The 20,117-nt window shown below is 41.6% G+C and overlaps 1 protein-coding gene across 1 annotated transcript; it reads right to left on the bottom strand.

Annotated features, from left to right (window-relative positions):
* Window positions 1–3,303: 3,303 nt before the first annotated feature.
* On the bottom strand, window positions 3,304–15,203 carry cdc42se1 (CDC42 small effector 1). The gene is made up of 5 exons (XM_034130991.1): window positions 15,115–15,203; window positions 7,086–7,446; window positions 4,338–4,442; window positions 3,993–4,064; window positions 3,304–3,903 (listed from the first exon to the last, which is right to left on the bottom strand). Exons 2-4 carry the CDS (start codon window positions 7,230–7,232, stop codon window positions 3,996–3,998), a joined length of 321 nt encoding a protein of 106 aa, XP_033986882.1. The 5' UTR covers window positions 7,233–7,446; window positions 15,115–15,203; the 3' UTR covers window positions 3,304–3,903; window positions 3,993–3,995.
* Window positions 15,204–20,117: the final 4,914 nt, after the last annotated feature.

Below are 20,117 nucleotides of genomic sequence, written 5' to 3'. Positions count from 1 at the left end.
AGGACCCCCCTAGAGGAGGTGAAGGTCCCCCCTAGAGGATGTTAGGTCCCGTCCCCCCCACTTAAATCATGTTTCACATGGATAGGAAACTAAATACATTTGCACACATCTTGTGTCCATATCCTTTTGTTTTGTGGGTCATGCCACAACCGTGCACGTGCATGCATGCACGAGTCATGTAAAGATATCTGGATTAAGAGGTTGCTTTTTCTTTTGCACAGCATGAAAGAAAGGCGAAATGGACATGGGCTGTGATTTTAGTATTTTTAAGCAGAGGTCAATCATTTGTACGGCCCTCGGAGGATGTTGTAAAAATTGAAATGGCCCTTGAGAGGAAAAAGGTTCCCTACCCCTGGTTTATGGGCTCAGAACAGTCTCATAATAATAAAGGATTCACACTTGTATTTCATGATCCGCAAAATGATTCACACTTGTATTTCCGGATCCACACTTGTGTTTTTTCAATGCACACACAATGTGTTCCGTTTCATATACATGTAAATAAAATCCAAATACAGAAAAAGTTTTACATATGTATTTTTGATCCTCACATAATTTGTTTTCCGTTTAAATCCCCTGAACCTGCAAACACAAACCGCTTTCTGTGCATGGATCGCTGTGCATTCGTGTGTGGGTTTTTTGAGACTCCCCTGACGGTCACCCGATTCGTACTTGTAATTTTTTCTATCTATAGCCAATCAGATGTCTCCTAAATTCTAAGCCAATCACATGAGCGCGCCCCCACGAGGGTAGATTTCTTGCGTTCATGTCACTTCATATACGCATTTTGCGTAGTCCGGAGCAGGGTTTCCGCGGACAGAATTTAATTTTACCGGACAAATTTGAAACTTACCGGTCATGTTTCAATAATAATAATAATAAGAATTGTGTAGCAGCGTTTCCGTTAGGTAATTACCGGACTATGACCAGATAATAACACGGGAGTAAGGATCATCTCTTTTCCTCTCTCCCTCCCTCTCTCCTGACAGCCCGTCAGTTTCTCATGCAGCTCGCTAAAACTTCACTCGCGTTTATGTCCATATCGATCAGATCCAGCTCTCCTGATCGGCCTTTATAGAGAGCACCGATCAAACTATTAAGAGTGAATATCGGCCGGTAATGACCGGCGGGGCTCCCCCCGTTGACAGTTCACTGTCTAGCACTGGCTTCGTAGTGCACTGATCGATTAGGCCTAAGCTAACCTGTAGCTTGCTCCCTCCACACTCACAACAACTTCATACAGACATAAATAAAGCAGCGGTATTCGCCATACAGGAAACACACATTTAAAACAGTTTTGCCTGCCGTTTTTGTGTACACAAGCATTCATTAATGGTTCGGAAAGTGGCACTGTACCTTAATAATATAAAGGCTTGTATTTGCGTGCATTTCCTGCTCGGAAAGTGGCCAATGTACTGAGAGTGGAGGTGTCCTGAGATTAGCGCCTGCAGGCCAGGCTCCATGGACCTGTCAGCTCCGGACAGCGCAAACAAAATGCGTACATGAAGCGCTACGTCATGAACGCAAGAAATCTACCCTCGTGGGGGTGCGCTCATGTGATTGGCTTAGAATTGAGGAGACATCTGATTGGCTATAGATAGAAAAAATTACAAGTACGAATCGGGTCACCGTCAGGGGAGTCTCAAAAAACCCACACACAAATGCACAGCGATCCATGCACAGAAAGCGGTTTGTGTTTGCAGGTGCAGCGGTTTTAAACGGAAAACAAATATGTGAGGATCAAAAATACATATGTAAAACTTTTTTCTGTATTTGGATTTTATTTACATGTATATGAAACGGAACACATTTGTGTGTGCATTGAAAAACACAAGTGTGGATCCGGAAATACAAGTGTGAATCATTTTGCGGATCATGAAATACAAGTGTGAATCCTTCTGTGTGCATGTGTGTATTATGAGACTGTTCTGAGCCCATACTGGTTTAAAGAGTTCATATCAAGGTTTTTAATCTCTAACACGTAGAGTTCATATCCAGGTTTTTAATCTCTAACACGTTAAGAGCTCATATCCAGGTTTATAATCTCTAACACGTAAAGAGTTCATATCCAGGTTTATAATCTCTAACACGTTAAGAGTTCATATCCAGGTTTATAATCTCTAACACGTTAAGAGTTCATATCCAGGTTTATAATCTCTAACACGTAAAGAGTTCATATCCAGGTTTATAATCTCTAACACGTAAAGAGTTAATATCCAGGTTTATAATCTCTAACACGTTGAGAATTCATATCCAGGTTTATAATCTCTAACACGTAAAGAGTTCATATCCAGGTTTATAATCTCTAACACGTTAAGAGCTCATATCCAGGTTTATAATCTCTAACACGTGAAGAGCTCATATCCAGGTTTATAATCTCTAACACGTAAAGAGTTCATATCCAGGTTTATAATCTCTAACCCGTTAAGAGTTCATATCCAGGTTTATAATCTCTAACACGTTAAGAGCTCATATCCACGTTTTTAATCTCTAACACGTTAAGAGTTCATATCCAGGTTTATAATCTCTAACACGTAAAGAGTTCATATCCAGGTTTATAATCTCTAACACGTAAAGAGTTCATATCCAGGTTTATAATCTCTAACACGTTGAGAGTTCATATCCAGGTTTATAATCTCTAACACGTTAAGAGCTCATATCCAGGTTTATAATCTCTAACACGTGAAGAGTTCATATCCAGGTTTATAATCTCTAACACGTTAAGAGTTCATATCCAGGTTTATAATCTCTGACACGTAAAGAGTTCATATCCAGGTTTTTAATCTCTAACACGTTAAGAGTTCATATCCAGGTTTATAATCTCTAACACGTTAAGAGTTCATATCCAGGTTTTTAATCTCTAACCCGTTAAGAGTTCATATCCAGGTTTATAATCTCTAACACGTTAAGAGCTCATATCCACGTTTATAATCTCTAACACGTTAAGAATTCATATCCAGGTTTTTAATCCAAATTGCAGATTTAAGAAACTCTTAATCTTTCCCACGACCTTAGAAACCAGACAGAAGAAACAACATCACAAACAATGTCCACAAAGAAATGTTCAAATATTTAAAACATAAAGAAACATAATTAAACTCTCAATGAGACATGTTTTAAACATCCTACACACACACACACACACACACACACACACACACACACACACACACACACACACACACACACACACACACACACACACACACCACCACACACACACACACACACACACACACCACACACACACACACACACACACACACACAACACACACACACACCACACACACACACCCACACACACACACACACACACACACACACACAACACACACACAACCACCACACACACACACACACACACATCGCTGAGGCCTTGTGAACAATGCACAGTCAACAAAACTGAGGAGAGTCCTGGGAAATGTAGTCCATCGAGGAAGTGTTTAGAAAAGGAATCCCCTATGAATGCTGGGAAATGTAGTCTTTTATAAAGACAGTTTAACACATTGAAGACACTTTTTTCTTTTAAATACAGACATTCTGTCATCTGCCGTTAACCTGCAGTAGAACAGCATTCTGGGAAATGGAGTCCGATGAATCATGGGTTGTTGAAATTAATATAATACATAAGGACAACTTTTTACTTTGAATTTAAAATATTTTATACTTTAAAATGTATAATAAAATGTCTGTTTGATGTCAATGTGCACCGAGGGGACTCCAAAGGCATGCTGGGAGATGTAGTCCTTGCCTTTGGTGGTTTTTTTGTAGATAATACTTTGCTGAAGAGTCACAGGAAGTGATAATCCTTAGAGGAGAGACGTGTGAGCGCCCCCTGCTGGTGGCTGCCATCAGAGCGCTGCTCAAAGGAACTTCAGCAGAGAGGGGTGTCCACACGCTCCTGAGGAACAACACAGGGTTACAGTCAGAGAGTGTGTGTGTGTGTGTGTGCGCGTGCGTGTGCGTGCGTGTGCGTGCGTGTGTGTTTACCGGCTATAACAGGCTGTTCCTGCCGTTCGTGTTTGGGCCTTTAGACCTCATCTGTTCCTGCACCGTCCCCGACTGAACACACACACACACACACACACACACACACACACACACACACATATAACACACACACACAGACACACACAAACAGTACAATTCATATGTTAAAATAAACGTCAGTCAGCAGAAAAAGTGTTAATACTTTTTATATTTTTGGATTTTGGATATCATTTTATGACCTGCAGCTGAACTCAATGAGAAGAAGCCAAATAGAAACAGGAAGTGACAGTTACTTCGTGTTACTTAGTGTGTGTGTATGTGTATGTGTATGTGTGTGTGTCTCACCGGCTGCAGAGCATCTCCCATCTCTCCCGACCCGATGTGTGTGAGGTGGATGAAGTTGGTCGGCTCTCCGATCATCGTGCGATCGATCCTCCTCCTCGTCTTCTTCTACACAAACACAAACACACACACACACACACACAGGTTAATGAATGTGTGTGTCATGTCTCTGCTCGTCCTCACACTGACTTCATCTTCATAAAATGTCACATGACGTAAAGTTGTTCGTACTAAATTATAATAATAATAATAATAATAATAATAATAATAATAATAATAATAATAATAACAATAACATTGGTAAAATATGCTGCTTTTATTCTGAAGGTTCTTGTCTCTGTGCGGTGCGTTCAGGGACCTTGGCACCCTGCTCCTGAACGCCTCCCTAAAGCTGGTTAATCCTGTCAGAACCGGGTCTCTGCAGAACCGCAGTAAGAGGATTACTGTGTTGTGTAACGCACTGATGTCACAACCCGACCTCTGACCTCTGAGAGGCTCCGTTTTAATCTGCTTTTGGGTCGTTTTGCATCTTGTTGGTGTTTTTTAATCTGTTTTCAGACGCTCTGAACGTCTCTGGAGTGGATCTGAATCAGTTTGTGCAAGGAAGTGATAGTTGTGCGTCTCTTTGTTGACAGATAGATTCTGTTTTGTTTTTTTGTTGCTATTTTTATGTTTGCCTTCGGCATTATTTTGTCCTCTTCTAGTTTTTATTTTGCGTCTGTTGTAGATAATTGGAGTCTTGTTGATCGTTGTGTGTCTACTGTATATTATGTAGTTATAGTGTTTCTGTATTTGGAAGAAAGTGTTAGTTTTGCGTCTCTTTGTTGACGTTTTGCTTTTTCCATTTTCGTGTTTGCATCGTTTTGTCATCTTTAGTTTATTTTGTGTTTTTTTATAGACATTTTACTTCTGTTTTCTGTTGTTTTGCTATCTTTGTGTGTATATGTGTTTTCATCCATACATCTGTGCACGGATTAAAGATAAAACCAAGTCGGGACTATTGTTGTTTTAAAAATAGGTTTTAACATCTGCTGGGTTTTTACCTCCCAGCTGGCATCAGTTTGTGTGTGTGTGTGTGTGTGTGTGTATTGTGTATTGTGTATTGTGACAGATATAAATACTGACAGGAAGCCGGACAAGACTTCCTGCAGCGGCGGCCATCTTTGTTTCTCCACCACCACGGTTTCAGATGATGAGTGAAATCATTTTTACATTACATGTCATTTGTTAGACGCTTTTATCCAAAGCGACTTACATACATTCAGTACTGTGGACAATCCCCACAGGAGCAATTTGGGGTGAAGTGTCAGGGACACAACGACATGCTGACTGCAGTGGGACTCAATCTTGCTACCCCCTGATTCGAAGTCCAGCACACTTTCCACTGAGCCACAGCCTCCCATAACATCTCCATCACACACACTGTGTGAAACCAGTTGCATGCTGGGAGTCACCAATGGGATCATAGATCAACACAGATGTTATAATCTTGATTTTTCTTTCACCTTTTCTTGCCGATATCTCTAGCAGCGTTTCAGATAAAGATATAAAAACATGATGAATCAAAGCTTTCTGCAGAATCTGAAACATAATGATATTTGAGGCTCAGTGGGAGCGCTGGTTCAATCCCCTGCAGTCAGCATGTCGTTGTGTCCCTGAAGACACTTCCCCCCATACTGCCCACAGGACTGAATGTAGTGGCTTTGATTAACAGCGTCTAACATGTGATGATATGCAACGTGCAGCTGACCATCATTTATGAGTTTAAAAGATGCTGATTGTTATTTAACTTTGAATCTTTACTTTAATCTTTACATATTTTTACATCAGCTTGTAGTTGGGTTGTATCTCACCTGCACAGGTCTCTCTTTCTCTGAATGACTTTGTTTTTAAATGTCCAAAATATCTTTAAGAAATCATCCAATTTAGAGATTTTGACCACCAATTATAAAAAACGGTTTTCAAACAAACAAACAAACAAATAAACTAATATGTAAACATTAGGTGGTCTGCAGGAAGTCCTGCCACCTGCTTCCTGTTTCCTGTTCCCTGACTTCCTGCTGCGGAGAGTTAACTGTTTATAAAGACACACAGTTTGTTACAGGGAAGTCATAAAGACTCACGGTACGACCAAAGAGTGTAATAACCCTAAAACAGAATAACTCAAAACTACTAAACATAGACACACAAAGACCAATAAGAGACAAACAACGTCTACAGAAAGGGACAGAAAGTGATGTAAAGACACAACTCCTCAACAAAGAGACAACAATATATTTTAGAAACCATTGCACAACTACAGGGAGACACAAACACAGAAGCAACATGTCTACAAAGAAACACCAAGCAACCGTAAACAGACACTAAACAACCAGAATAAACCAAGAGAAAACGCTGCAGAAGACGCAGTCATTTTATATTTGGTTGTATGTTGGAGAGACCCAGACATTAGGAAACCATCTTATATTTAAACATCACATTTGAGACAGGAATTAGAGAGTGGCCATCACTTTAATTTATCTTTACTTTAGTGCTCTTATTCTGGTACAGCTGTGATGTAAACATGTTCATTTCTCTTTGTTATTTAAGCAGAAAGTCTTTGTTTGTCCATGTCCTGATTGACAATCGCAAAAACATGGTCCTCACAATGATATGAAAACAATAACGTGTGTATAAATGTACCTCCTACAGATGTCTGGACGTTACCTGTGCAGATATTTAAATAGATAATGGAGAGTTATTTGGTCTCACCGGGGGGGGTTTAGCCACCACGCAGCAGCCCATCTTGTGCCAGAAGTCGCTCATGTTGACGGAGCGAGTGTCCAGCGTCCGGCCGCTCTCTGCTGCCTCCTTGCAGGCCGGGGCGGGAACTGCAGCCCGGGGGTAATCCTGTGGCATTCAGACTCACAACAGCAACACAAAAAACCCTGGAAATATAAACCCCTCCTCAGACTGGAAACTGGAACAACTCCAGGAGTCACTGGATCCTCGGGAATACAAAAATTTAAAAATGTGTCCAAAAAAAAAAATGGCCGTATCCAAACTGTGTTATAATCCACTGATGAAGAAATCCAGAATGAGTGTTTAATATCCAAACTGCTCCAGGTCTGATCTGTGGGGACAGAGAAGAACAACACATCTTTCATTTTGTATTATTTATTGATATATTTTTCAATGGACCGACAAAGACCCTTTAAAACGCCCCAAAGACAATTCCTCCACCCAGGCCATGATGTTGAATAACAATGAGACAAATGTAAAAACGGAATATTAAAGGTCCCATGACATGGCCATTTCTACTGATCATAATTCCATTGTTGAGGTCTACTAGAATAGATTTACATTGTTCAATGTTCCAAACTCACATTGGTTTCTCATACAGCATCTCTGTATAGTATGTGTATTCACTCTCTGTCCTACACGGCTTGTTGGAGCTCCTGCCCCCCCCCTCCCTGTGAGCCCAGTGGCCGTCTGCGAGACAGCGAAACCCAGCCCGAAACCAGCCCGAGCACACACACACACCCGCAGCCTGGCTGTGAGTCTGTGTGTGCTCACACACCGACTCACAGCCTCGCCGCGTCCCCGCCGTCTCAGGCGGAGAAATCGGTGGAGCTGCAGCTGAGAAAAGATTGAGTGTGTGTGTGTGAGGAAGTCCATTACGTTACGTTACGTCACTATACCCAATACGTCACTGTACCCAGGAAGAAAAAGAGAAATGTCCAACGAGGCGTTCTGGGGCAGCATAGACAGGTCTTTTCTGTGTTAGAGTTTTACTCGCTACAGGGTGTACTTTGAGGGTTTTTGACTCTGCAGACCGTTTACATGCAGAAAAAGCTGCATAACATTCCGGGTAATAACCGGAAAAGCATGACATGGGACCTTTAAGACCTCATGAAGTTTAATTTGTACCGCACTTTTATTCTGCTTCAAGTCTCTATCGCTTGTCTCTGTTTCTTTAATTAGGATTGCATATAAGTCTATTAGCACCCCCTAGAGGCCTGGAGGACTTGTGTTTCTGTGTGTGTGTGTGTGTGTGTGTGTGTGTGTTGGGGTGTGTTTCTGACATTGTGTTTGGTTTGGCTTCTCCTATATACTTTTTAAACAGGCGTTGTTCCTGAATCACGTTTCTGATGCTGGGAACGTTTTGTCCGTTGCGGCGTGTTAGCACATGTCGGACACTTAGTACTTATTCAGGTAGTAATGTGTTGTTTAAATCTACTCTCGATTAAAGCAGTTTTATTTTAGAAGGTTAATGTGTAATGTGAATAAGTATTTTACTTAAACTAAATCCTCAGATTCCCCCCACCCCAAAATAAATGTTCTTTCAAACTCAAACGTGGTCCTCAAAGCTGTAGGAAAACGAGAACACTCTCCCATGAGCTGCATGGGAACCAAACCTCTGGCAACACAGTGAAGACATGACATATGACGAAACACTGGGGTGTGGTCCAAACAGGCGCGCACACACACACACACACACACACACACACACACACACACCACACACACACACACACACACACACCACACACACACACACACACACACACACACACACACACACACACACACACACACACACACACACACACACACACACACACACACACACACACACACACACACCACAACACACACACCAACACACACACACAACGCCCTGGAGATTGTAAAATTAAGAGTTGCTTGACAATTTGTTCTTGTTTTTTTTTCAGACGACGTTTCAGAAGTGTTGAAGTGAACTTGCTGAAAAGACACACACACACACACACACACACAAACACACGCACGCACGCCCTTTGACCTCAGGTGGGAGGTGACCAATAACTGATAACTGCAATATAAAACTCAGAAACACACACTCTGTTTCTTGTCTCGTGTTTTACTGTTTCTCAGTTAAAGACCTTTAAGCAGACACACTGCAGGTTAACAGGGTAACGCTGTAACTACCAGATATCACCAGGAAACTCCCCCCCCCCCAACCTTCTTTATATTACAAGTTTTCTGACAGGTTATGTTTAAATATGTCAATGAAGCTAATGCTAATAGGATTAATATACTGACACAGTTAGTGAAATAAACTCCTGGATGGATTATATGTCCCTCTGATCTGAACTGCAAGTGTCTGAAGTGCCTCAGAATCCATGGATGTAATATCTGGAGATAATAACTCTGGCTTGTGTTTCCCTCAGCTGATAGCAGCGTTTCCTGAAGTGGTTACACTGTTTCTATTCCCAGATATCTCTGCAGAGTCCGGCACTCTGAGCAGCAGATAACGGAGGAATGTGAAACGTGTAGCTTCACATCAGCACTCAGGAATGTTTCAGCCGCAGGATAAAAATCACACAAACAACATTTAGAAACGTTTTATAAAACTGAGGTATCAAATCCTGCTGATGTTCAGGTGTATATCAGTATGTAGTGTCTCTACTTAAAGAGTCCTCTCCTGCTGATGTTCAGGTGTATATCAGTATGTAGTGTCTCTACTTTAAAGAGTCCTCTCCTGCTGATGTTCAGGTGTATATCAGTATGTAGTGTCTCTACTTTAAAGAGTCCTCTCCTGCTGATGTTCAGGTGTATATCAGTATGTAGTGTCTCTACTTTAAAGAGTCCTCTCCTGCTGATGTTCAGGTGTATGTCAGTATGTAGTGTCTCTACTTTAAAGAGTCCTCTCCTGCTGATGTTCAGGTGTATATCAGTATGTAGTGTCTCTACTTTAAAGAGTCCTCTCCTGCTGATGTTCAGGTGTATATCAGTATGTAGTGTCTCTACTTTAAAGAGTCCTCTCCTGCTGATGTTCAGGTGTATATCAGTATGTAGTGTCTCTACTTTAAAGAGTCATCTCCTGCTGGTGTTCAGGTGTATATCAGTATGTAGTGTCTCTACTTTAAAGAGTCCTCTCCTGCTGATGTTCAGGTGTATATCAGTATGTAGTGTCTCTACTTTAAAGAGTCCTCTCCTGCTGATGTTCAGGTGTATATCAGTATGTAGTGTCTCTGCTTTAAAGAGTCCTCTCCTCTCTCTCAGTTTGAGGTGTGAAGCTCTGAAAGATGTGGTTGTTATTCGACCGTTGGCTGAATGAAAGAGATCTTTGTGTCTCCAGATGAACTCTCTGTTCAGCAGCTCTCACACCGCTCGGGGGAAAACCTCTCTCTAACAGTGAAGGTTCCTGCAGTCTGAATGTTTACGGCTGTATTCATCCTGAACTGGGACATCAGCTGTTAAATCAGCTGTTAGGAGACATTGCACAGGAAGAAAGAGAAATCAATAACTCATACTACATATCAGAGCAGTAACACAGATAGGCTCACATTATCCAGTTCTTGACACCAACACTAAATGATTAATTGTGAGTTTAATTTGACTTATTTGGAGTTTTGAATAGAGACGAACTCTATGCAACTGGGACATTTCTTATAATGTTCAGACATTATACATGTAATCTGCAGATGAATGGATAAGGAAATAACTGTTAGTTTTAGCCAGGATAATCAGCATTAAAATGTGTTATTATATAAGTGTTTCTGTGGAGCATTAAGCGGCTAAACTTACCATTCATTCCAAACCTTTGTTGTAAAATGACAAATCAATAATTATAATAGTTAAACATGAATTAATAAAGCACTTAATAAGACATAACGTTCATTTTCAAAATTCAAACTGACAGCAGGGCAGTGTGTGTGCGTTTCCTTCCCTCCACAGTTTTCCTGTTCTTTCTCCTCACACTGACATCATGGGACAAATATTCACACACACACACACACACACACACACACACACACACACACACACACACACACACACAACACACACACACACAACACACACACCACACACACACCACACACAACACACACACCACACACACACACACACACACACACACACAACACACACACACACACACACACACACACACACACACACACACACACACACACACACACACACACACACACACACACACACCACACAACACACCACACACACACACACACACACACACACATCATGAGGTTTGAATAGAGGCAGGAAGTCTAAGTGCAGTACAGACTCAGTATGAGTACATGTACTCAGGTACTGCAGTTTACATTAAGGGTATTTATATTTAACTATAGGACGAAGTGCCCCTTTGTGTTGAGAAAAAATCCTCCTCAAGCGAAATAAAGTATTTTACCCGAATAATAAAAGTAAAATATGTTTTATAAACTCTAAAAGATATGCTAACTAGCCGGCAGCTAACACTGTCTCTGCTTCACACACCTGGACACACACTCTGACCTGAGAGGAAACACACTGTGAGGTTAGACTGCTTTACCTGAAGTCTAATGTTCTTCTGATGTTGAAGAAGAAACGTCTTTATAGTCGACTGACCCGCAGAGAGATCTCAACAGAGAGATCTCAACATAGAGAGATTAAACATTAATATAATCCTGTTATCTGGTTCAAACAGGTGTGTATAAAAGCATCGGCTGATAACACTTTCCCCTGCGTGTGTGTGTGTGTGTGTGTGTGTGTGTGTGTGTGTATGATAGAAAGGCTGAAGGTTAAATCCACTGCTAAAGGACAAACACACCAGTCAGAGTGCCACACACACACACACACACACACACACACACACACACACACACACACACACACACACACACACACACACACACACACACACACACACACACACACACACACCACACACACACACACACACACACACACCCACACACACACACACACACACACACACACACACACACACACACACACCACACACACACACACACCACACACACACACACACACACACACACATCACTTCAGGTGACATTACATGACTTACATGCATTTCCTGGAGCCTTATCCTAACCTTAACCATAACCAACACATGCCTAACCCCTACCCTTAACCTTATCCTAACCCTAAACCTAACAAAGTCTTCACCCTAAAATGTATGATTCCCCTTATGGGGACCCATAAGGGAGGCGAGTCCCCACACGTGAGTGTGTAAACAGATTTAGGTCCCCACAAAGTATAGTAATGCTAGGCCACACACACACAAAGAGGTAGAGATCAGGGTGAGATCAAGTAGGACAACTGTCTCTGTCTCAGAGTTAGTCGTCTCATAACTGTAAGAGTTTGTCAGTATATCTGAATGACTAGGTTAGCTACGTTAGCTAGCTAGCTTACAACAGATCTGGACAGTAACATCAGAAGGAGTCATGTGACCACATTGTTAAAATAAGGACCATAAAACATTTCAGTTTCCATCAACAGAGACAGTTGTTCAGCTTTATAATCCTGAACGCTGTTGCGTGTTTGTATGAATGATGTGTTTACTGTCACCTGAGGGACGGATGTAGTCTGAGTGACGTAAAGTCGTCAAACAGCTGTTGTTTTCATATGCAACACTAACGCCGGTGTTTGAGTTAATTAAAACCCCGGGGCTCCTCGTAAAGACGCTAACAGGCTGCAGGAACTCTATTAAGGACTCATGGTTTCCTCATTTCCAACGGCACATGAAACGCACCGCAGAGACAAGCCCCCTACATCCCTGATAATGAATTTTGAGTTTAAACAGAATCAGGTTTATCTCCAGGTCGACACGTATGAGGAAATTGACTTGATGTCGTGGTGCAGACCACGTAAAACAACAATTAAAAACACAGATAGAAAACTATTTTAAGAAAACTGTAATAACATTAGAAAATAATAAAAGATATAGTAAACTATAGCAGTATACAGTTTGCAGTAACACTGTCCCCTGAAGGCACCGTGTTCAGAAAACCAGACGAGAAGACGTTTGATATTCTTAGATCCTGAAACCCTCCTCTTAAAAGGATCCGTTGGTCTGACCTCCATTAGAGCTGAACATTTACACAGAAATCTCCCTCTCTCCATGTTGTCCTATCAGAGACAAAGCTGTTCTGTCTCTTATTCTCTCTCCATGTTGTCCTATCAGAGACAAAGCTGTTCTGTCTCTTATTCTCTCTCCATGTTGTCCTATCAGAGACAAAGCTGTTCTGTCTCTTATTCTCTCCATGTTGTCCTATCAGAGACAAAGCTGTTCTGTCTCTTATTCTCTCCATGTTGTCCTATCAGAGGCAAAGCTGTTCTGTCTCTTATGGCGTGTTTCCACTACACGGTCTCGCTCGGCCCCGCTCGGTATGGCTGGGCCTCGTTAGGACTGGCTCACTTTATGGCGCATTTCCATTACAGTTTAGGAACTGGGGTAGTATCTATAGTAACGCAGTGTAGGCGGAGCCGTGACGTCATCTTCAATGAGAACCCCAGAAAAAACAACACAGCCGTTAGCTGTTAGCACTCAGAGCTCACAGCTCCTCATATATGTTCAGAAACTAGACAAAAGTTAAACAAGTACACACCACAGACTGTCTGTGTCATGGTGAATACAGTCGCTGCTTTATTTATGTCTGTATAGGCCGTTGTTGTGAGTGTGGACGGTCGGAGCATATACTGAGTTAGCTTAGCCAATCTCCATTTAGAAAACACGCATTTTAAAGGTTTTTCGCCTGCCGTCTGTCTGCAGACTTGACAAAGCATTAATTCATGGTTTTTACTAACCGGTATCAGTATGTGTTACTTCGGCATCATTTTGAAACGTGTATTACAATTAAATCACGGTCAAATATGTACCATCTTGTTGTAGTTGTAGCCCCCTTGCCAGCGATGCTCTCTCTAGTTTAGCATACTCAGCCCGACTCAGCCTCGTTGTCTCTGGCCCTAGACCCCGCGATTTTATGAGGCCAGAGAAAACTGTGAATTAGGACCCGCCGGCCGGTACTAGGCCCAAGTGGAAACGCAACCAAAAGACGGGCCGCTGACGTCACAGCCCCTTCTAAACCGTGCTCCGCGCTGTAGTGGAAACGCGCCATATCTCTTCTCCATGTTGTCCTATCAGAGACAAAGCTGTTCTGTCTCTTATTCTCTCTCCATGTTGTCCTATCAGAGGCAAAGCTGTTCTGTCTCTTATTCTCTCCATGTTGTCCTATCAGAGGCAAAGCTGTTCTGTCTCTTATTCTCTCTCCATGTTGTCCTATCAGAGACAAAGCTGTTCTGTCTCTTATTCTCTCTCCATGTTGTCCTATCAGAGACAAAGCTGTTCTGTCTCTTATTCTCTCTCCATGTTGTCCTATCAGAGGCAAAGCTGTTCTGTCTCTTATTCTCTCTCCATGTTGTCCTATCAGAGACAAAGCTGTTCTGTCTCTTATTCTCTCTCCATGTTGTCCTATCAGAGACAAAGCTGTTCTGTCTCTTATTCTCTCTCCATGTTGTCCTATCAGAGACAAAGCTGTTCTGTCTCTTATTCTCTCTCCATGTTGTCTTATCAGAGACAAAGCTGTTCTGTCTCTTATTCTCGCTCCATGTTTTCACTCATAAAGCCTAAACGGGCAGGCTTTGAAGTGTTGACGTACGAGACATTAAGGACGTGTTTGTCTATAAAACGTCAGAGATTTCTGACTTTTAAATATGATTTTAAAGATGAATATGTTGAAGAAAAGCTTCTGATGAATCTCTGGGTTTATGGTCCCTCTCCTCCAGCTGCTTGCTCCAACATACGTGTGTGTGTGTGTGTGTGTGTGTGTGTGTGTGTGTGTGTGTGTGGGTGTGTGTGTGTGTGTGTGTGTGTGGTGTGAGGTTTCTGCTGAGACAGGAAACAGCCTTTAAAGATCTGGATTATAAAACTCTACATGTTGTTGGAGTACAGAAACCTCCAGAGAAAGAGAGCAGGATGAAACACCAGAGAAGAAGAAGAGAGACTCACCGGCAGCAGCAGCAGAAGAAGAAGACGCTCCTCGGTGTTGGCTGCAAACTGAAAGCTGCTCTGAATCAGAAACAGCTGAAGCTCTGAGGTGTGGCTCCAAACAGGAAGTACACATCCACCAGCTTTTTATAAAGGGACTACATTTTTTCTCTTTCCCTGCTTTCTGCTTCCTGTTGCAGTCAGTGGCTGGGCTCCCCCTGCTGGCCGCTCGCTCTCATCACACGCTGAAGATAAAACCTTAATGTGTTTCATTATTAAAGTATTTGTAGTACGTATTGGGGGGGGGGCAGATAAAACAGTTCATTTATCCAGCTACCTTTTTTAGAGGTACTTTCCATTTCATAGTCCATCTATACCCAGAAGAAAACAGGCTTTAAAGAGTCCTCTCCTGCTGATGTTTCAGGTGTTATATTAGTATGTAGTGTATCTACTTTAAAGAGTCCTCTCCTGCTGATGTTCAGGTTGTATATCAGTATGGTAGTGTCTCTACTTTAAAGAGTCCTCTCCTGCTGATGTTCAGGTGTATATCAGTATGTAGTGTCTCTACTTTAAAGAGTCCTCTCCTGCTGATGTTCAGGTGTATATCCAGTATGTAGTGTCTCTACTTTAAAGAGTCCCTCTCCTGCTGTGATGTTCAGGTGTATATTAGTATGATAGTGTCTCCTAAATTAAAGAGTCCTCTCCTGCTGATGTTCAGCAGTGTAGATGTCAGTAAATGTAGTGTCTCTTACTTTTAAAGGAGTCCTCTCCTGCTGATGTTCAGGTATAAAATATCAGTATGGTCGTGTCTCTACTCTTAAAGGAGTTCCTCTCCTGCGGAGGTCAGGTGTATATCAGTAATTGTCGTGTCTCTACTTTAAAGAGTCCCTCTCCTGCTGATGTTCAGGTGTATATCAGTATGGTAGTGTCTCTACTTTAAAGAGTCCGCTCCTGCTGATGTTCAGGTGTAATATCAGTAATGTAGTGATCTCTACTTTAAAGAGTCCCTCTCCCTGCTGATTAGTTCAGGGTGTTATCAGTATGTAGTGTCTCTACTTTAAAGAGTCCTCTCCTGCTGATGTTCAGGTGTATATCAGTATGTAGTGTCTCTACTTTAAAGAGTCCTCTTCCTGCTGATGTTCAGGTGTATATCAGTATGTAGTGTCTCTACTTTAAAGAGTTCCTCTCCTGCTGATGTTCAGGTGTATATCAGTATGTAGTGTCCTCTACATTTTAAAGAAGTCCTCTCCTGCTGATGTTCAGGTGTATATTAGTATGTAGTGTCTCTACTTTAAAGGAGTCTCTCCTGCTGATGTTCAGGTGTATATCAGTATGTCGTGTCTCTACTTTAAAGAGTCCTCTCCTGCTGATGTTCAGGTGTATATCAGTATGTCGTGGTCTCTACTTTAAAGAGTCCTCTCCTGGCTGATGTTCAGGTGTATATCAGTATGTAGTGTCTCTACTTTAAAGAGTCCTCTCCTGCTGATGTTCAGGTGTATATCAGTATGTAGTGTCTCTACTTTAAAGAGTCCTCTCCTGCTGATGTTCAGGTGTATATCAGTATGTAGTGTCTCCACTTTAAAGAGTCCTCTCCTGCTGATGTTCAGGTGTATATCAGTATGTAGTGTCTCTACTTTAAAGAGTCCTCTCCTGCTGATGTTCAGGGTGTATATCAGTATGTAGTGTCTCTACTTTAAAGAGTCCTCTCCTGCTGATGTTCAGGTGTATATCAGTATGTAGTGTCTCTACTTTAAAGAGTCCTCTCCTGCTGATGTTCAGGTGTATATCAGTATGTAGTGTCTCTACTTTAAAGAGTCCTCGCCTGCCGATGTTCAGTGGTATATCAGTATGTAGTGTCTCTACTTTTAAAGAGTCCTCTCCTGCTGATGTTCAGGTGTATATCAGTATGTAGTGTCTCTACTTTAAAGAGTCCTCTCCTGCTGATGTTCAGGTGTATATCAGTATGTAGTGTCTCTACTTTAAAGAGTCCTCTCCTGCCAATGCCATCCTCGCAATCAGAGTGCATGATGATGTCCAGAGCCTCCTGTGTGCTGTAATGCCTTGCCATCTCCAAAAAGACTACTCCTGCACTAATACTAATACTTCTAACCATGGCTGCACCTGCACAAACAACCTGAGCGAGAACCAAAACCAATTTTGTTTTGGTTCTCGCAACTCATTGTTTTATTATTGGATTAGATTATTACGCAGTGTGGCCTTCTAAGAGAAAAGTATTTTGAAGTTGGACCAGTGGCGATTTTATATGTACACAGTGGTGGGGCACGAACAACTCAGATGTAACTTCTGGTGCTTTTTAAACAATAGCTGTAGGCTGTCCATGGTCCCGATAGAGAGAGAGGGGGGGGTATAAGGAAAACACAAGACACTCATCACCGAGGTCACAATATCACTGGATCCAGCAGAGCAATCGCCTATAGGCAAAACACAGAAGATCAACAAGAGATATGACATAACATGAACCAAAGCTGCAGTAGACGGTCAACTTCATTCATTTTCTTTCCGTGTTACTGATTTGAATCGCTATACGCTGCTCTCTCTCGTCTGCTCTTCTCAAACAACTACTATTTTCGCGGCACACGTACTTACAGCCAATCAGCTCTCTGAATTATGAGATGACGTTTGGTGGGTATGTCAGCACAGTGACCCCATGGTGATGATTTTGTTGCCGCACACATTGAATAGAAAAAGACTCTGAGCATGCGCAGTGCAGTTTTTACAGCACCCGTCTTAGACAGTGAGAGAGAGGGGCTTGCCCCACGTCGCTCAACACGGCTCAATAGGCACACTGCAGACACTAATTAGAAGAACAGACTAAAACAGATGATTACACATGATCTTAAAATATATTTTAAATGTTTTTTTTTTGCATTTATTTACTTTCTGCTGACACTAGGTGGGGCTGTGCACACACACACACACACACACACACACACACACCACACACACACACACACACACACACACACACACACACACACACCACACACACACACACACACACCACACACCACACACACACACACACACACACACACACACACATCACACACACACACACACACACACACACACACACACACACGTCTCTGAGATGTGGTTTGTCATCTGGACAAAAGAAGACATTTAAAGAGTCAAAAGTCTTTCACTTGTTCTTGACGTTTTATAGACAAACACGTCCTTAATGTCTCGTACGTCAACACTTCAAAGCCTGCGATAAGAGACAGAACAGCTTGTCTCTGATAGGACAACATGGAGAGAGAATAAGAGACAGAACAGCTTTGTCTCTGCAGACACTAATTAGAAGAACAGACTAAAAGAGCAAAGTACAGACGAATCAGATGATTAAACATGATCTTAAAAATATATTTTAAATGGTTTTTTTTTTGCATTATTTGCTTTTTTTTGGAATGATTATTTAATTACTTTCTGCTGGACACTAGGTGGGGCTGTGCCCACACACACACACACACACGTCATTTCAGCAGCAAGGCACCTTGCAGAAAACAGTAAAAAGTGTGAAATGTTGCTGCAGGCTTCAAAGGGTTAAAATTATCGCCATCTTGTAGACAAATGTAAAAATTGAAAGCTAGAAGTCCAAAATGAAATCTTAACATAAAGGAATTCAAGAGTTTATGATAAGATAAATGTGGGGGTCAAAAAAAAGCATTTTCAATGGTTTTCAAGGGGGCATTTTCTGCCGCTAGGAACAAATGTGTCGGTTTTTGTGTAGTTTAGCCATTTTAGGCTAATTTAAGGAACTGAGCCGACAATTCAAAAAACAACTAAAAAAGAATATCCTCTGGCAAGTTTGAGCTACATTCATTCAACACAGCCAAAATGGCAAGAACATCAGAACCTGAAGGGCTGACAAATGTACCTAGGAGCTCTTGAGGGTTAAATAATCTCTCAGCCAGTCTGATCCCACCCTCTGATGCCACCCTCTGATGCCACCCTCTGATCCCACCCTCTGATGCCATACCTTTCCAGTGTCAGTAACATGTTGTGATCTATGGTGTCACATGCTTTCTGTAGCTCTATGAATGTTCCCATGCAGTTTGCTATCTCCTCTCTTAATCCCATCAGAGCCGTACATGTTGATCTGTCTTTCCTCAATCCATATTGACTGTCGTCCAACAGCTGATGTGTTTTCATGAAACTGTCAAGTCTTTTTGTAAAACCCTTTTCCAGGATGAAACGAGAGCAAAGAAACATGTGATGTGTGTCACGGTGTTTATCCCCAGTTTGATATAATGGTATAACTTTAGCTATTTTCATTTCATTAGGGAATGTACCAGATTGAAAAGACAAGTTACAAAGATGTGTTCATGGTTCTGCAATTCTTCAATAATGTGTTTGACTATAATCATATCAATATGATTCCAATCGGTCGAGGACTTGCTTTTACATGTCCGTACAGTGTCTATGATTTCTCTTCCTTCGACTGCTCTGAGGAAGAACGAGCTATTGTTTTCATTCCAGAGGTCTGTATCTTCCCCTTTAGTTGTTTCTACACTTGTCATTCTTTCTGCCAGATCTGGCCCCACATTTACAAAGAATTGGTTCAAACCATGAACCACATCTTCTGTGTTATTGATAACATTATCTTTGTCAACAAGAAACTCAGGGTAACCTGTACTCTTTGCTCCGTTTCTAACGATACTATTTAATACCTTCCATCAACCCTTCATATTATTCTGATTATTCTCTACTATTTTATTATAGTATTCTTTCTTACATATTCTCATAATATTGGTTCATTTATTCTTATATCTTTTAATATTTATTTTCTGCTTCTGAAGTTCTATATTTGATGAATTGTCTATAAAGTGTATTTTTTCTTTTTGCAGGCATTGTTTAGGCCAGGGGTTTTCAAAGTGTGGGAAGGTGAGCCTCCCCTCAGAGACATAAGAACAGCCGCTCCCCCCCCTCCCAATTATTATTGCTATTATTATTATTATCATTGTTGTTGTTGCTATAATGCAGGGGTATTCAATTGCATTTCA

The sequence above is a fragment of the Trematomus bernacchii genome, unplaced genomic scaffold (assembly GCF_902827165.1).
Source record: "Trematomus bernacchii unplaced genomic scaffold, fTreBer1.1, whole genome shotgun sequence".
NCBI lineage: Eukaryota > Metazoa > Chordata > Actinopteri > Perciformes > Nototheniidae > Trematomus > Trematomus bernacchii.
The sequence above is the reverse complement of the archived record's forward strand: the minus strand, read 5'-3'. Positions and strand labels throughout refer to the sequence as shown.

Bases quoted from the DNA above. Each gene is read 5' to 3' on its own strand.
- cdc42se1 (XM_034130991.1), bottom strand. From the start codon at position 7,232: ATGCCACAGGATTACCCCCGGGCTGCAGTTCCCGCCCCGGCCTGCAAG. The intron at 4,443-7,085 runs GTGAGACCAAAT...GTGTTTGTGTAG, and splicing joins TGGTGGCTAAACCCCCCCCG to AAGAAGACGAGGAGGAGGAT. The intron at 4,065-4,337 runs GTGAGACACACA...GTGTGTGTTCAG, and splicing joins TGGGAGATGCTCTGCAGCCG to TCGGGGACGGTGCAGGAACA.